General features: G+C 38.0%; 2 protein-coding genes across 3 annotated transcripts in view; both read right to left on the bottom strand.

The window, feature by feature from the left end:
• Positions 1 to 388: 388 nt before the first annotated feature.
• On the bottom strand, positions 389 to 10,680 carry cfap36 (cilia and flagella associated protein 36). 2 transcript variants are annotated; one of them, XM_061744778.1, is made up of 11 exons: positions 10,327 to 10,680; positions 9,583 to 9,647; positions 9,334 to 9,435; positions 5,384 to 5,498; positions 5,213 to 5,300; positions 3,532 to 3,685; positions 2,224 to 2,323; positions 1,887 to 2,065; positions 1,473 to 1,637; positions 1,088 to 1,186; positions 389 to 865 (listed from the first exon to the last, which is right to left on the bottom strand). In XM_061744778.1, the coding sequence occupies exons 1-11, from the start codon at positions 10,430 to 10,432 to the stop codon at positions 782 to 784; spliced, it is 1,257 nt and encodes a 418-aa protein (XP_061600762.1). In that variant the 5' UTR covers positions 10,433 to 10,680; the 3' UTR covers positions 389 to 781. The 2 variants fall into 2 exon arrangements, with proteins under 2 accessions (XP_061600762.1, XP_061600763.1); XM_061744779.1 differs by lacking the exon at positions 1,088 to 1,186.
• A 1,714-nt stretch (positions 10,681 to 12,394) lies between these two features.
• Positions 12,395 to 16,406, bottom strand: part of LOC133463303 (inactive phospholipase D5-like) — a 58,302-nt gene continuing 54,290 nt past the window's right edge. The window contains exon 10 of the mRNA XM_061744776.1: positions 12,395 to 16,095. Coding sequence (XP_061600760.1) covers positions 15,554 to 16,095 — 542 coding nt within the window. The 3' untranslated portion in view covers positions 12,395 to 15,553. The remainder of the gene's footprint in view (positions 16,096 to 16,406) is intronic.

The raw sequence follows: 16,406 nt of genomic DNA, 5'->3' as shown, positions 1-16,406 counted from the left end.
CCGAAAATTGTAACTACGCGTCGAGGAGACGCCGTCCACACGCAGACCGAGAGGGCTGTGATTGGTTCGTTTGAAAGCGAAGCATTTCCGGTTTCCGGTTTGAATCAGTAGTGAACTTCCAGGGCTTTTTTCTTCGTTTATATGTGATTTTTTTTGTTTTTGTTTTTTGCACAATAGTTGTCCTTATTTCTTTGATTTACTGTGACCGGAAAAAGTCGGATAAACCATTCAGAAAAAGATCGCTAACTAGTGGCCGCGGGGGGTACTGCACCGCGACCAAACGGAGAGACGGAGAACTCTGAACGATTCGTGACGGCACCACGGGTGCGCCGTGTGCTCTGCGTGTGTGTGACGCAGAAGTATACTCAGCCCTTTAGACGTACATAAATTCAGCACTTCTTCAGATCCAGAGACTACCAGTCAATTACATGAATGCAGTACATTTAATGTGATGGTTATTAGAGGGATTTTGGACACAGGCCAGGTATGTAATGAAAAGCAAAAGCCTTTTGGTAGCTTGATTTCTGTCATTTAATTTCCTGAACTTGTTCAAACATGTGAAGCTACAATTACCAGAAATACTGGAGTGGTCTGTCCAAGAGACTGAAATATATGTTTGTGAGGAAGAAAACTTGGAAGATAGGAACCTGTCTTACTTTTCACCATCGTCAAATAAAAACCCTGATATCTGTCCTGTGAAGGGAATTTTGAGGCAGTGTAAAGGAAGTCATGCGATTGTTTAGCAGTGAGAAGAAATACGATATTGCATATGGACGGGAAGTTATTTCTTGATCACTTCCTCTTTCAGCTTGTCAGCCAGGTGTTTTCTCTTTTGCAGCCTCTTCCTCTCCTCAGCAGATATTTCCTGTGTGAAGACAGCAGACACGACACAGGTGTTACACAAATTATCTCCAGCGACCGCTTGAGCGGGGAGTAATAAGCGGTGGGAATTACTACCAGGATTCAACCACACAGCCACGGACACATGTATTTGCAAAAAAGAAAGAAGTATTATTCTAGGCCGGAGGCAGAGAGGGAAGGAAAGCACTCCACAGCAAATGCAGGCGAGGCAGCTGATGGATATCACCTTCTGTTTAGAGGAGTTAGATTGTTGCGCTGAAGAAGGAGGAGGAGGAGGAGGAGGAGGAGAACTGGCCCCATTCCTTTGGGGCTGCCCGCCTGCCTCCTGACAGACCGGGCCAGAAAAGACCAGATTACATCAGATGCAGACGGATGGAAAACAAAATAAACATGTCACGGGAAAGGAAACATTTAAAATAAGGGTGAATATGAGTTTGAAGATAAAAACGTGATGCTCAAGGTGATGACTTGACATGATGCACAGCCAATTAAAATAAAGTTAAATGATCAAGGCTTTTCTTAATTTGAATGAGCTGATACAGGCTAGTAAAAGCATGATTTTAAATAAGGGATGGGTAAAGAGGGGAGTGAAAAGAAGCAGTTGCATTTACCGGGGAGGTGGAAGGTGGCGGCGGGGGGCTGGCTGGTGCCTCCTCCGCTGTGGTTGTCTGTTTGACTTTCTGCTGATCCTTTTTCAGGGCTTGAAGCTTGTCTCGCTGCTGACGCAGATACAGCGTCCTCTGCTGGAGCTCCTCCTGCTGCGCTGCTGACGACTCCTGCACAGCAAGAAGAGCAACATAAACCATCCTTGCTAAGTTTGATCTAAATACCAACATTTGGTGAGGCATTGAATTTTCTAGTGAGGTTAGTGAGCAGTATTGACACATTTCTGTTCATTTATTTATCGTGGTCATTGAGGAATAAATGTTCTGGGCTCCGGCAGATCCTCGTGACCCTGCATTGGATGAAGTGCGTACAGAAAATGGATGAATGGATAGTTGTGTTGGTATCAGGCTCAGTCTCACAGTGTTTAGTTTAGCGGAGCCAGCGTCCCTCTGCGCCTCCTCCACGCGGGCATCAGTTGCCTTCTGCCTGCTGTTGCTCTCCCCCTTTGTCTGTGGACTGCAGCTAGTGGAGATTTCAGACTTTGTTGGAGCTCTAACTGCAGGAAGAACTCTGGACTGCCCACTGTTATTGCCACAACCTGTACAAACATGTTCAAATCACTTCATGTTGGTTATTTTATAATAGTTATACAATACCTTTGAAAAGTAACCTTATATTGCTCTATTAGTAGGAGTACTCATGTTAAAGCTGTTGGTTCAGTATTTGTTCCTTGTTGGAGGGTGTTCATGAGGATACCTGATACGGGTTTAGAGCTACTTTTGACTGCATTTTTGTCAGCTGCACATCCGGTGGAAGCCGTCTCCTTCCCTTCTTCTCTGAGAGGACTGCTGTTGACCTAAAATCATCAACATGTAAGCATTATGTGCACATCACATAAATACTACATCACCTTCAACTAAATATTATATCAACGCATACTTTAAATAGAGTGTAAATGGAACAAGTTGATATCTGTGAGTATGCTGGCAATGAAAGGCTTTCTGTTTGTTTTTTTTAATTCTTATTTGAATAATTCCTGAGGAAGTGCACATTCCTAAGCAGTGAATGGCCAAATCCCAAACTTCACACAGGTGAATTAACAGTCTCTGAGTTATGTGTTCCCACTACAAGTGTAAGGGACTTTTTTGGAGGAACTTTTCCAAGTTTATTGAGATACAAGCAATGCAGCGACATCACTCAAAAAGTGTAAACAAATCAAGTATGGAACGTGTAAGGAATAAATTAAAAAATTGGTAACATTTTGGCTTTTTTGCAATATATTCATGGTTTCCCTGAGTCTTGTGTCATTTTGAGTTCTCATTATCTTGAACACTGCAGCTGTTCATTTGCTTCCAACATCAAGTATTTATAATGGAACTAAACAGATATTTAAGTTTGCAGATTCAATTTAGGCTTAGGCTATTTACACCCGGGTGCAAGTACTGATGCGTAGGCTATTTACACCCTGCTACCAATATCAATGTATGCTATTAGAAAAAAAATGTAAAAAAATTATTTATTAAAAAAAACATCCACCAGCTCAACAGTGATTGACAGGTATTCACACCACTTTTGATAATTTAATTTAATCTCTTCAAAATATCTTACAATGACACAAGAGCAAAAATTGTTCATACAGAAGTGTGAGAGCAGACATTTGCCTGGCTCTATTGTTGACATGGTTCCAATTTTAGAGTGGTGCACATGCGCATGGGCAACACATTTGTTTTCATATGCAACAGGGTGTGAATCGCTCAGCTGGTGGGAGCTTGCTATTTGTACCCTGGTGCAAATAGTCACTCCGTTAAATTTATTACCAATGTTTGTGATAGTTGGTGCAATGTATCATTACTTCTCACTGTTCACACAGTACCTTGCACTTTGTAAAGAGCATGCTGGAAATTGTTTTCAGTTACATAGATGACTATTACATTTGGAAACACTAAATACTGATACTTCAGATATTTTGGTATTTTTGGACAAAAAGCCTTACTGGTTTTCTGTGAGTTACAATTTGACTGGTTCACAGGTGTTGTTTTCCTCGTGCAGCTCATGATGTCTTACCTCTGGAGTGTTTTGGCAGGGAACAGATCTGGTACTCTGGTCCTCTTCACCTTTTAGCACTGGCTTATCAGAGCAGCTGCTGGAGGTGGAACCTACCTCCTCTTCTAATAGCAGCCTCCTGCTCATTTCCAAATCATACTCCTCTTTTGACTTTCTGGGAATAAATTAGCAGAAGAAAAGCAGTCCAAAATTAGATCTGAAGCAGGAGTAACCGCTGAGATTGTTGCAGAAAATTGTTCGTAAATATTGGATCAGGTCTTACAAGTGCAAAGTTAGACTTGTAGCTTATTGTCTTTGGTGTGATATGAGCTGGTTGTAAACCATTTCTATTGTTCACACAGCCTTTGGCAAAGTACACAAAGACATAGTAGAAAAATCAACAGCTTTGTCAGTGAAGTCTACTACTACTTTTTTAGTATTGTGACAGGATTCAGAGCCCAAATAATTTTTATTATTTCAAATTTTTTCAGTCTTTCAGAGATGTTCAATTTCTTCAAAGTTGCTTGTGATCACACTACGATGATCTGGAAGGTATTAGAAGCTGGATAATGCAGCGGTGGTGTGTGGCCAAGGTAGCCTAGTAAAACAAACCGGATAAAAATACCTTTTTCTCAGTTGCTTGTTGAGCTTCATCCCGCTAAATCCTGCTAACCTAAATTAGCTGAGACCTAAGGAGCTTAAATGCAGTCCTGTTTGATTCTCTGTGTTCTGTTTGGCTGAAATGTTACTGGCAGAATCCCATTAGGAACCGGGATAGCAGCTTCTACCTGGGCACATGCGGACAACTGATCCGTAGTGAACTTCAATCTGAAACTTGATACCAACAGCACAGCTGAAGTAAAAAAAAAAAAAATAAATTAAAAAAAAAAGGCATTTTCTTGCCTTCTAACAACACAACCTATATCAGCCACATAACCTCTTTGGTGTATGTAATTAGTAAAAAACAATAATAATAATAATAATAATAATAATAATACACATGTTAGATATCTGAGATATCTGAAGATATAAATTAAAGGGAAAACAGTGGTGGTACAAGAAGTTATTGGCTGTACATCCCACAACTAATTGTGGATCGCCATATTTTTTTGACTGTCTAAAAAAAGTCCCAGGTTAAAGGACTCGTTTCATCTGGGGAGGTTTTTCACTGTGATCCTCATTCAAATGAACATCATCCAAAACATTTCATATGACCGTCATCTGGCTGGAACAGGCTGCACAGCTTTGTGAAAGTGATGGAGAACAGTTGTAATACACTGAATTAAAATGATGGTATTTTCACATAATTGAAAATTGTTATGAGCAATTTTGAACTGAACTTTCAGTGATTGTGTGAAAAGGGATGCTGCTTTTGTAAACAAACATATTCTCTATATTATGTTTTAATGACACATTCACTGAAATAACTAAATAGAGTTTTATTATTTCACTAGAATTATTGAAGGAAGGCTGCACGCTCAGTTTCCTGCACTTGAGGAGAGTTTGAAAATAAAAACATGCTGAAGGATGAAATGGTGAATTATGCTTTAAAGGAACAGGCGATTAGCATTCAACATATGCTGATTAAGACGAAGGCAATGTGGAAATTCAAAAAAATTATAAAGCTGGTCAATTTTTTCCATATTTGTGTGAGAGATGCAACGATAGAATGACAAAGCAGGAAGTAAGAGTACAAGCTTACTTGAGAACCTCCTCAAGGATTTTCATCTCTTGCTGCTGCAACTCTGTCATCACGTCGACGCCATCAGTCAAGCACTCAGGGAGCGCTCCTAAACACAGAAATTTGACTGATCACATTCACTCTGAAGGTGTATGTTTGGATGTACAGCATACACACACATATCCAGCCTACCATTCCTTTCTTTGATGACCCTGAGCGCTTGAAGCTGCAGCTCCATGTTCTTCTGAACCATCAGTGAGCGAAATATCTGGAAGTCATCTGTGGCCAAAACTGGCTGGAACACCGACTATACAACAAAAAGAAAAAATTTCACTCCAAACATTCGTAAGCCAAATGGTAAATCCAATTCAATGGTTTTGTGGAAGATGATACTGTATCTGTAAAAGTAGCAGAGGAGTCAGGCCATGCAAGGAGTCAAGCAAATGTCTAAACAGAATATAAATGAATGCTGATGCTCTGAAGCCCTGACTAAATAACCTCATTGTAAAGTACTACAAGTATATCTTATTATTCATAAAATTAGATGTTCTTTACTTGTATTCCAGACATGATTTTGTGTAGTTATCAATCTATAATTTACATACGGTTTAAACACGTCAAGCAGTTAATACCAAACATAGAGCAACTGGCAAGTTATTATTAAAAAATATTTTTTTAAATCAATTGAATATAATTTATGAAATATAAATGCAGACGTTCAGAAAAAAAATTAGGCAAGACTCTTAAAAAACCTTTTGAAATTAAGTTCACTCGGGAGTGCTCTTTTGCCCAGTTGTGGCAGCTGTGAATTAGATATTTAATTATTTTCATCACTATGAATAGCATGTTGTATTGTACTATGTCCTTCAGGAGACAGTCTGAAATTTTCCCAACTTACATTCCTGCCAGGGTGTATTTTGTGCAGGGTACAGACCTGAGACCCCACCACTTTATATGTAATGAAATATGCGATCATTTATAGTGCTCATTTTAGACAGCAGGAGGATCTACTCAGAGATTTGTCAGCATTCCAGATGGGATATCTCCGTGGAGGTTGACTCCATGCAACAGCAAAGACCAAAAGCTGTTATTTCATTAACTTAGACAGTGTGTAATGAAAATACTAGATTTAACATTTTAATACCTGAAAAGTGTTTTCTTTTGCCCTGATATGTGATATTAAACCTTTTAATACTGTGGTCATATTAGCAATCATTGGCTAATATCAACTCTCCTGCATTGATCTCAACTAGTTCTCTCCACAACACTGATTAATTTCTCTCTGATTGATGATAATTCTCTGACTCCTTGTCCATGTCTTCTCTCTTTCATCTGGATAAAAGTTTTAATGCTCAGTGATCTTTCGTGTGTCCATGCTTTGACATTTTCCATTTCTCCAGTGTCTGAGTCCTAATATACCTACTCTCTCTTATTCTACATTACTATAAAAAGCTGTGTTTTTGAAAGCTTATAAAATAATGTGACTAAAATGGCTTTACAAGTAAATGTAGTGTGTATATAGATGTTTTCTTTTTCAAAACCTAGTTCTTGCTCCATGTTCTGACCTGAAGTCACTGGGATTGCTAACCTGTCAGCTGCTTTAAATACATGCTTCTTCACTTTAATTTAATCAAGTACACTAATGTCTCAAGAACATTTAACTTGCATATTAAAAGAAAAATCACACTCAAACAATTTGGGCTATTTCAGTGTGAGAGCTTTCAAACAAACTCACTATTACAGAAATGAAACTTTTAACTTAAAAGTCTGATTCCATTAGTTTTAATTAAAGGTAAATTTACCCTCTGGTTCAGGACAGGATGTACTTCTAGCACCGTAGACATTAAACTACTCCCTCATTAACTAAGGCATGTTTTCAAACAAAGCGATACTCACAGCTAATCATTACATTAGATTGTTTCTATTAAGAGCTCATCCCACATCTAAGCTACCACTTGGCAAGTCTTTAAAGTCATTCAGTGCTTTAGACCTCAGCTTCTCCCTTTTCCTTCCTGACAATGTAATCTCTCCCTTTGCATGTCATTGTCCCATATTTTTTCCTTCCCACAGCCCAAACGCAAACATGATCTTTCTTAAGTAATTCAATTATTTCACATGCAACGGGGTAGATAAATACAGCACATTGGTCACCAACATCACAACCTCTGCATACTTTATCTAATGTATCTCAACTGTCGGCACAAGCCATACTCTGAAACAAACACATTTCCATTGATACCTAAATCTCTGCTTACAGTCTCTGCTACTAATCATTTTTGCTTTGTTTATTTGTCTTTGAGTAAATTATTTGGGTTTCAGTCTTGTAAGGACTGCAAACAAATCCAGATCTCATTCTCTGCCAGTCTGGCATAGCCATATTCACACTTCTTTGTCAGTGTCAATAAAAAATGTTTTAATATATTGTCAAATCTGATATTCGGTCAAATCTTATTTAGCCAAAAGAAAATGCTTTTGAATTAAATTTTGACTTACAGGAAGACATTGCACAACAACAAAAAACTTTAGTCCACATCTCTTTTGCCACCCGTTTAGATAATTTAGTGATACACACAGAACGTGGATTTCATTGTTTTCCTGAGGTATGCAAAATCTTCCTTTAAAAAACATAGTTTAGATTGCAGCATTGCTTCAAGACAGCGCAATCGGGCTTGGGAAAACCAACTGCAATGTGGAGCACGGTAGCTATGTTGATAAAGGAGGGGGGAGGGGGGTTGTGGTAGACAATAAATAAAAGATGAGTCATAAAAAGGCAAATGAATCAGTCTACTGTAACAAATAACCAAGTAAAGCAAGACAACATTATTTGGAAAAGATGAAGACTTTGAATGATTTAGATCAGTGGTTTTCAACCCTGGTCCTCGAGATCTACTGTCCTGCATGTTTTAGATGCTGCCCTGCTTCATCAGGACACCGTGATACAAGGAGCTGTGTCAACAACAGAACCGTCCAGACCTTGATAACAAGCTAATGAGGACCTTTAATTAGAATCAGGAGTGCTGAGGCCGGGAAACATCCAAAACATGCAGGACAGTAGATCCTGAGGATCAGGGCTGGTGACCACTGATTTACATAGTTGAGGGATCCCAGTAAAGGCCTAACTAATGACTATCCACAGAGAAACTGAAATAAAATTCAGTCCTACAGTTTTTTCCCATAACATTGCCATGTAGAAGGACTTCAAGTAAGTATGGTAAACAGATAAAGATGACGTTCCATAAATCATTCAGCATTGATCGTGACTTACCCATACCAAGAAGACTAATGCACCTCTTAACCTTCACAGATGCTGACTGAGGAACTGAGTGTGGTTGACAGTCCAGTTTGCTGCTTTCATCCTTGGCCTTGAGGATACTGTATTTACAATTTCCCCAAAAAATCAAATGTCTTTCTTTATCAGCCCCCCCCCCCCCGTTCCATAGGTCTATTTTCAAATAAAAAAAAAATGTGTTGCTTTCCTTGGAGTTAGAGTCGTATGTGTTTTAAAGAAGCATTGCATTATCTTATGTCTGTTTTAACTGCAGTGCCATCTGAATGTAATACAATTATACACTCAGATTTGTTTAAGTTGACTTTGGGGATTCTGTCAGTTTTCCCAAATATATTATATACAGTAAATACTGAAATGATCAAAGCCTGTGTCTTTTTACAAGAAAAAACATCCCTTTGGTTTATGCAGTCTTTCACAGAGTGCCAAACACCAAAGACTTGATTTCCTGGGATGCTCTTTTTTGGGATGCTCTTTTATACTTATTATATAATAATTTGTGGCTAAAGGTTTTAGCAGATTTCTTTTTTTTTTATTATTTTTATTCTGCTTCTATAAAATCATGAAATTCAAAATATGTATACATCCCTGCAAATCACTGTTTTCGGTTACAATTCTTACCAGTCTATTTTGTGATCAGGAATGTGGATTATCTAATAAACGGGATTCTCATTTAGTTTATTTGACAGAAAAAATGGTTTACTTTGAAGGAGGTGAAAGAGACCAATCATGTTTGGCAGTGAGAAAAAAGCTGAATAAATAGTGTTATGTAACCAAATCCCACCCCTGATTCTCTATTCAGGTTAGCTGGCACTTGACAGTGTGCTAGTATGCAGCAAGAGCTTAAAATAAATACCTGCAGAGTTTGTGACTTGGCAAAGGGAGAGGTGCATGCCTGCAGAAACTGCGGCTCGTTGATGCCAACCTCCTGCATGTAATTCTCCAACAGCTTCTCCACCTACAAAAGCAAAGCAGCTTTCTTTCAGCAGTCCAGTTTTGACGAGTCAGCAGTCCAAAAATCATTCATCAACAATGCTGTCGACTCACTGCACGAGAGAGGAGCTTTCAGCTGAGATTAACACATCTCCACTTGGGTCTTACTCACCAGTTTCTTATACTGCTTGTGGATTTCTGTGTATGATAGTTTATTTTCATCCTCGTCGTCAAAGACTGCAAGAATGAATACGCAGATAGTTAACAAATCAGCACTTGTACTGAAACCCCCGCCAGACATTTGACAAGAAGGCACATTTCTACCTGAAGGAGCTGCTGTCAGACTGTCAACGTTAGCTGTAGCTTAGCCAATGCTGCGTTCCATTTACCTCGGAAGTCGGAACTCGGAACTGGGAATTACGTCACAGCCGAGTTATCAGCGTTCCAGTTACAAAGTCGGAAAACAAGTTTGTAGTTCGCATATACCAAATGAAAAATGTAAATTACACTATAGCAGCATATATATGCCGAACAATACTTGTATACGACTGATTTAGTGTGACCAAAACTAGAATGAAGTGCTACGGATTTTTACAGAGCTCTCTTCTACTGTTTACAGCCGGGGCAGCCATCTTGGAATGTGAACTCGGGGGTGGTGAAGACTCTCCCACTTTCCCAGTGGGAAATCCCACTTCGAGGGGCGTTCCAGTTGAAAATTCCGACTGGTAACTAGGAAATTCCCACTTCCGAGGACAAATGGAACGCGGCACAAGTCTGGTGCAGAGCTTAGGCTGATTTATGGTTCCGCGTTACACCGGCGTAGGGTCTGCGTCGATTAAACGCGGAACCACAAATCAGGCTCTAGGGTTTGTTCAGTGAGATGTAATAAGGAAAAAAAAGAGGGACACTGTCTCACCTGTGCATTTGTTCTCCATAAAGTCGGTGACGGGAATGACCCATTCGGGACTCCCCAGGTATCCGACGATGCTCTCCACGATCCACTCGCTGTCATCCTCAGCCATGTCGGCCGGAGCTGCGTCACGTTAGCAGCAGCAACAACAAGGCGGGCAGGAGACGTTTCTCTGGTCCGACCGCGCAGCTCGAGCACACACAACCCGCGGAGACGGGGCCAGACATGGGTCTAGCTGCGCCTCATAAACACGTCCAGGCTGCGGACAGCGAGGCGGACTGTCCTCCCTTCAGCGGGCGAGAGCGTCCTCCAGCAGAAACGCGGAGTCATGAATCTCAGTGCCAAGACTGCTGCTGACGCCGAATCCGTTGCCACGGTAACCGACACGTGACCGCGCCGCGCCCCCAGGTAGACGTTAAAGTACTTACTTTTACGTCTTTTACGTTACTCTCATTTCAGCCCTGTTACCATATCCTTTTTTATCAAAATAATCACAAATTATATTCTCACCTCACAAGGATGTCCTTTTAATAGTTTGAATGATTATATGTTTGACGTATTTCAGGAAATATTTGAAAATAAATACTGAAATTAGTCAAAAAAGTGTGAATATTGAAAAGTTCGGCAAGAGAGATTTCAAAAGTCAATTAAATTAATATAGGTCAAGTCATATATAAAATTAAATGAGTATTCAATGAGAATGTGACTTTCTTTACTTAATGGCAAATGATTTATTATGATAATATTTAAAAATGTACTTTTTACAGGTTCCTGAGTATTGGTAACAGGGTTGTGCCAAGCATAGCACAAAACAAATAAAATATCTTATAAAAAAAAGTATACCTTTCATGCCTGAGCTGGACGAATCAAATTATTTGATGGTTTATACCTGTTCTTCATAAATATATAACAGAAAATAATAAAATAAAGGGTCAATTTTTCAAAAGTGTTGATGCCTAAATTGTCCTCCAATTCTGGAATGACCTACAAGTACACATAAAGACTTTAAAGATATTATTTGTTACTTTGATTATCCTAAAGATCATGCTCTTGAACGCCTATTGAATTTTGTCATTGTTTACGCTAAATTCTTTATTCACAAACAAATATTTGCTGGTGCTACTCCTAAAGTTGCCCCTTTTCTACTAGAATTAGATTCTCTCATTCAATCTCTCTATTTGATAAACAACCAAAAAAGCAATATATTTTTAATCAACTATGAAAAGTTTTTCCCTGTATCCTCTGACTTACCTTTTATTTATAACTGTCTTGACCTTTCCTTATTGTTTTCTATGCATCTGATTCTATTCCTCATACCTGTTTTATTCTCCTGTTTTATTTATTTATGTATTTATTTTATTTTCTATGTATTTACTTACTCATCTTTATTATTATTATTATTATTATTATTATTATTATTATTATTATTATTATTATTATTATTATTATTATTATTATTATTATTATTATTATTATTATTATGACTGTTACCTTCATTATCTATATTATGACTTCCTATTCATACTAGATTTTTTTATTATAATTTACTCCATCATTGTATGTGCTGTTCCACAAATGTATACCTTGTTGGTGTTTGTATAGCAAGATTTGCTAATAAAGTTTTTTTTTAAATAGCAAAAAAAAAGTAAATGTACAAGTACAAGTAAAAGTAAAAGTAAATAAAAAATAAGATACTTGACTCCAAAAGTAAAGGAACATTTTTTTTTTAATATTTCATTCTACTATTTCAAGTGACTCAAATAATAAAGTAAAAAAGGGGTTTATTTTGTATGACTCCAAATTTCAAGTGACTCAAATAATAAAGTAAAAAAGGGATTTATTTTGTATGACTCCAAATGTAAATTGAAATAACTAAACTATAAAAAATAAATTAAAAACAAAAATGCAATACAATACAATCCAAAACGCAAAGATGCGTAGGGGACATGGAGATTTTTTTTTCTTTTTGCGTTACCTTTATATAAAAATGTTCATAAACAAAAAAAAAACACAAGTGGCACGAAAAAAATCCAATATTTATTTTTTTATTAAGAGTAAAAACTGAGTGATCAGATTATCAGTAGTGTGCATTAACAAGTATATTCAGTAAGTATACATTCCCTCTGTAACTTTAAAGGTATATAAGATTTCTCTATTAGCATCATTTCTAGAAAGGCTTACAACTACTGTGCACAGCTCATAAAGGCAAGGCATGCAAGCAGCAGTCATGCCAAAACAATTCAACAGAATAAAGGTAGGCAACATTGAATAGCTGTAACAGTGAAATTAACTGACCATGGCATTGTTCTGTTTAAATATGCAGCTTCTCATAACCTCTTCTACCCCTCTGAATGAATGAAAAACACCATATTTGAGTTTTTCAGTTCTCTTCGGTCTCATTGGAGACATGGCTGACAGACATTAAGCAACAGGTGATGCAGAAACACTTTTTGTTTTCTTTTTGTTTTGATCTTGCCGTTTGCAATGAGCAGATTGTAAACCCCTTGTAAATTTCAAGTCTTTACATATAGTTTTCAGAGCTAAAATAATGTCCAATGAAAACATGCCATGCACACACACACACACACACACACACACACACACACACACACACACACACACACACACACACACACACACACACACACACACACACACACACACACACACACACACACACACACACACACACACACACACACACACACAAAACAACTGGGTATATTGACAGCATTCCATCCCCTTATGACAATCAATTGATAATAGCAGCATGAAGTAGTGAACTTGACCTCAGACAAGTTCTCTAATTGCTAACAATACAGTGTGGTGTTCCTGTGCTTCATACAAAATAGGAGAGTATGTTAGTTTTTGAAATTACATCATTCATGTCTTATATTTTGTAAAATATATGATTGTAGGGCTCAACATAATTTTAGTACAAATTTGAGCAGAAACAGTCCCATAACATTCCCCTCCACTAGATGGCAGAAGGTATTCATGATGAAAGTCAGCATTTGTCAAGCCATGTACAGTATTTTTGATAGATAATAGTTCTATCTTCCATTTGCATCACACATCCTGTCTGTTAATATATAACGCATATTCTGACACAAGTGAGTATGTAGAGTAGATTAAATGTGTCTGTAGAAAAAAAACATGCACCAAGAGTGTTTACAAAAAAAGGTGACGCTCTGGATGGTTGGATCTAAATTACACCAGAACCGCTACTAATGATTATGTTGATATATGATTATATGATGATTACCTTGTTGACTGATTGTTTGGTCCTTCTAATGTTGTATAAAAAACTTCTTTAAACCCAAATTAGGTCTAATGACCTAAAGGTGCTGTTTGTAGCATAATATTTTAGATAGGTTAAGAAAATCCTTAAATAATCACATCTGAGAAACTAGATGAAGTGAATTTCTGATGACTGATCAGTTATCAGACATGCAAATGAATTATCCATGGACCACAATACTTACTGCACAGCTATGTTTTCTGTGCATCCTGGCTGGCTTAAGTTAACTGGCATTGCTCCTACTGCTATCTAAATTCAGACAAACCCCTCACTACACACGAGCTACTTTTAACAACTTGAGTATTGGTAAGTTTGACCCCACTATGAGTTATTTCCTGGCAATATCTTCGTTTGCCGATTAAATGGCTTTGAAAGTGAAAGTGAAAACCATGTATCAACATTATTCATTATAAATCCCACAAACATTGCTGCTAAAAGTTGTGTAAACACAGGCTACATGCTAGCATTCAAAATGCAAAGGAAAATTGCTACGAGCTTTCATTCAAGTGGTAAGGAGTCACTTCTCACGAATAATCTTACAGTACAGTGTACATTTAGCTCCAACTCCAATACAGTGAATGTGGGCTAGATTCAGGCGCGGCATCACAAGCCAACATGTCCTTGAGGTTAAACTGCAGCTGTCAGGCTCGGTTAAAAATTCATCGTATCGATTTAGCTGACAGCAGAGTCCTCGTGGCCCCTTTTACTAGCTCCTTTAGCATTTCCACAGTGAGTCACAACATTGTGTTTGGAAAGATACAGATATACATTCACCCCCACCTCTTGAAATTTCTGTGTAGGGCCTATTAACAATAACAGTTCATTGACAGCATTTATTCACATCAATAACCCTTGTTCCTCCAATGCTAAATAAATAAAATAAATAAATAATAATAATACTATATGTTCCTGTGACTTAAAAGTAGTGCCGGGTGAGGTTTTAAGCAGGAACTCATTAAGTATGCTGTAGCACATTAAACATAACTCATTCAACTACAGCCTCCATAAAATACACATCCATATTTTGAGGTATGCAACCATGTGATAGAATAATGTTTGACTCTCTGGATTACCAGCGACTTTGTACTTGTGGGAGATTGAAATATGACGGATATTGATTTGATTTTATAAGTGCCTTTAGAGCCCCAAGTCCTTAGCATTCAAAATGAATTATGGGGTTGTTTCCATCCCAATGACCAAAGGTAAAACTCAGGTTCCAATAAATTATCTGCCAATATCCTGTAAGATTGTCTGATTCCATTAACTGGACTTTATCAAATGTACCTGTCATCTATTAGAACTGATTGATTGAAAGGTATTGGGTTACAGTTTTCTTTAGGAGATTCACAAAATGATCTACATGAGAGAAAAATGTAAATTTTTCAGTGTATAAAGGCAATAAAATATTCACAACAAATAAAGTTATAAAGTTTACGCTATTTTGGACAGTAACTTAAATGCTGACTGCAGATACAAATGCCGTGCTGCCTCCTCTGTCTGCATAAGCATGCAGGTATAACTCTCCCTTTTAAAGGTTAATCAGCTGTGACTAACACAAACATCTTAAGTGACATACAATTGTCAGATAAATGATAGTCTTTAATATGAGACCTTTGCAAAATATCAAACAAGGTCAAATAAAAATAATAAATAAGTAGCAAGCTTGAGATATATCATTTATGTAAAAATCAGCATTTCTTCTAAACTTGAAAGTTTTGGTGTCATTCTGGTAGGATCCATCAAAAGTGCCAGATAGCAGCAGAGAATTTTCCTTCATTCCCGAGTTCTTCTTCTTGAAGTGTTGCAGACCCAGTAATATTTAAATCTTCAAAGCGTTTGCTCACTACAAAAAAGTAGTATGAAAATGCTACAAAGGGGCAGTGGTAGAAGTCCACTGTCACTAAAAGAGAGCAAGAAGTCCTTTAAACAGAGTCACACAGATCCATTGGACATCTCTTTGGAGCCACTACTCTCAGCTGACTGACTGGTTGGATCTATTGGATTGTCCTGATTATCTCTGGATTGTTTGTGTCTTTCATCAAGGATATTTTTTTTAATTTGACCGCTCTCTTGGTCCATTATTGGTGCTTGCCCATTGTTGATGCTTTGGTGACTCATTTTTCTGAGCCTGTCGTCACGGCGCCTTGCTTTGTCAACTGTTACTCCATCGACCGTGTGATGGTTTCTCATTGGTGCAGGTCTGTTTTCATTCTCACCTTTTGTCATAGGCACTGGTCCATTGTCTAAGTGGCTGGCCTTGACTGCCACTAGCGTGTTGATCTGACGCTTGTTGCAAACAGGAATTTTATTAGTCTGGACTGCATGGGTATAACCTGAAAACCAATCCCGCTCAAAGACAGCCCGTAGTTGTTCCACCACTGTGGAATTCCTCTCCTCGACACCTTCTGGTTGACTTATAACAAGGCCTACTCCTGCATTAAAGGCAAACTCGTTCCCGACCCAGTCAAGGTTACCTGTCAGGAAAGAGAATATAGAGAGATGTAAAAGATGTGAATGTTCTGGTATTCGCATGATTGCTTTGACAAAATCTTTAGCTTGATGGTACCAATCATGTCCTTCCACATGGCAACATTCCTTTAATAGCTGCTTCCCCGAGTAAGTCAGCGGTTACCTCATCAGAGTGTTTAGAAAGTAATTAAAGAACAGAATGGTGTCTGAGGTGTTAAATTGGTCTGATAGCATCTGTGGAAAGCATCCCAATCCACAGAGACCCCATCCTATAGCCCCAAGTCTCAAAGGATTTAATTACCTTCATCCCTCTGCT

The sequence above is a fragment of the Cololabis saira genome, chromosome 17, assembly GCF_033807715.1.
Source record: "Cololabis saira isolate AMF1-May2022 chromosome 17, fColSai1.1, whole genome shotgun sequence".
In the NCBI taxonomy this organism is placed as follows: domain Eukaryota; kingdom Metazoa; phylum Chordata; class Actinopteri; order Beloniformes; family Belonidae; genus Cololabis; species Cololabis saira.
This window is presented reverse-complemented; position numbering and strand designations above follow the sequence as displayed.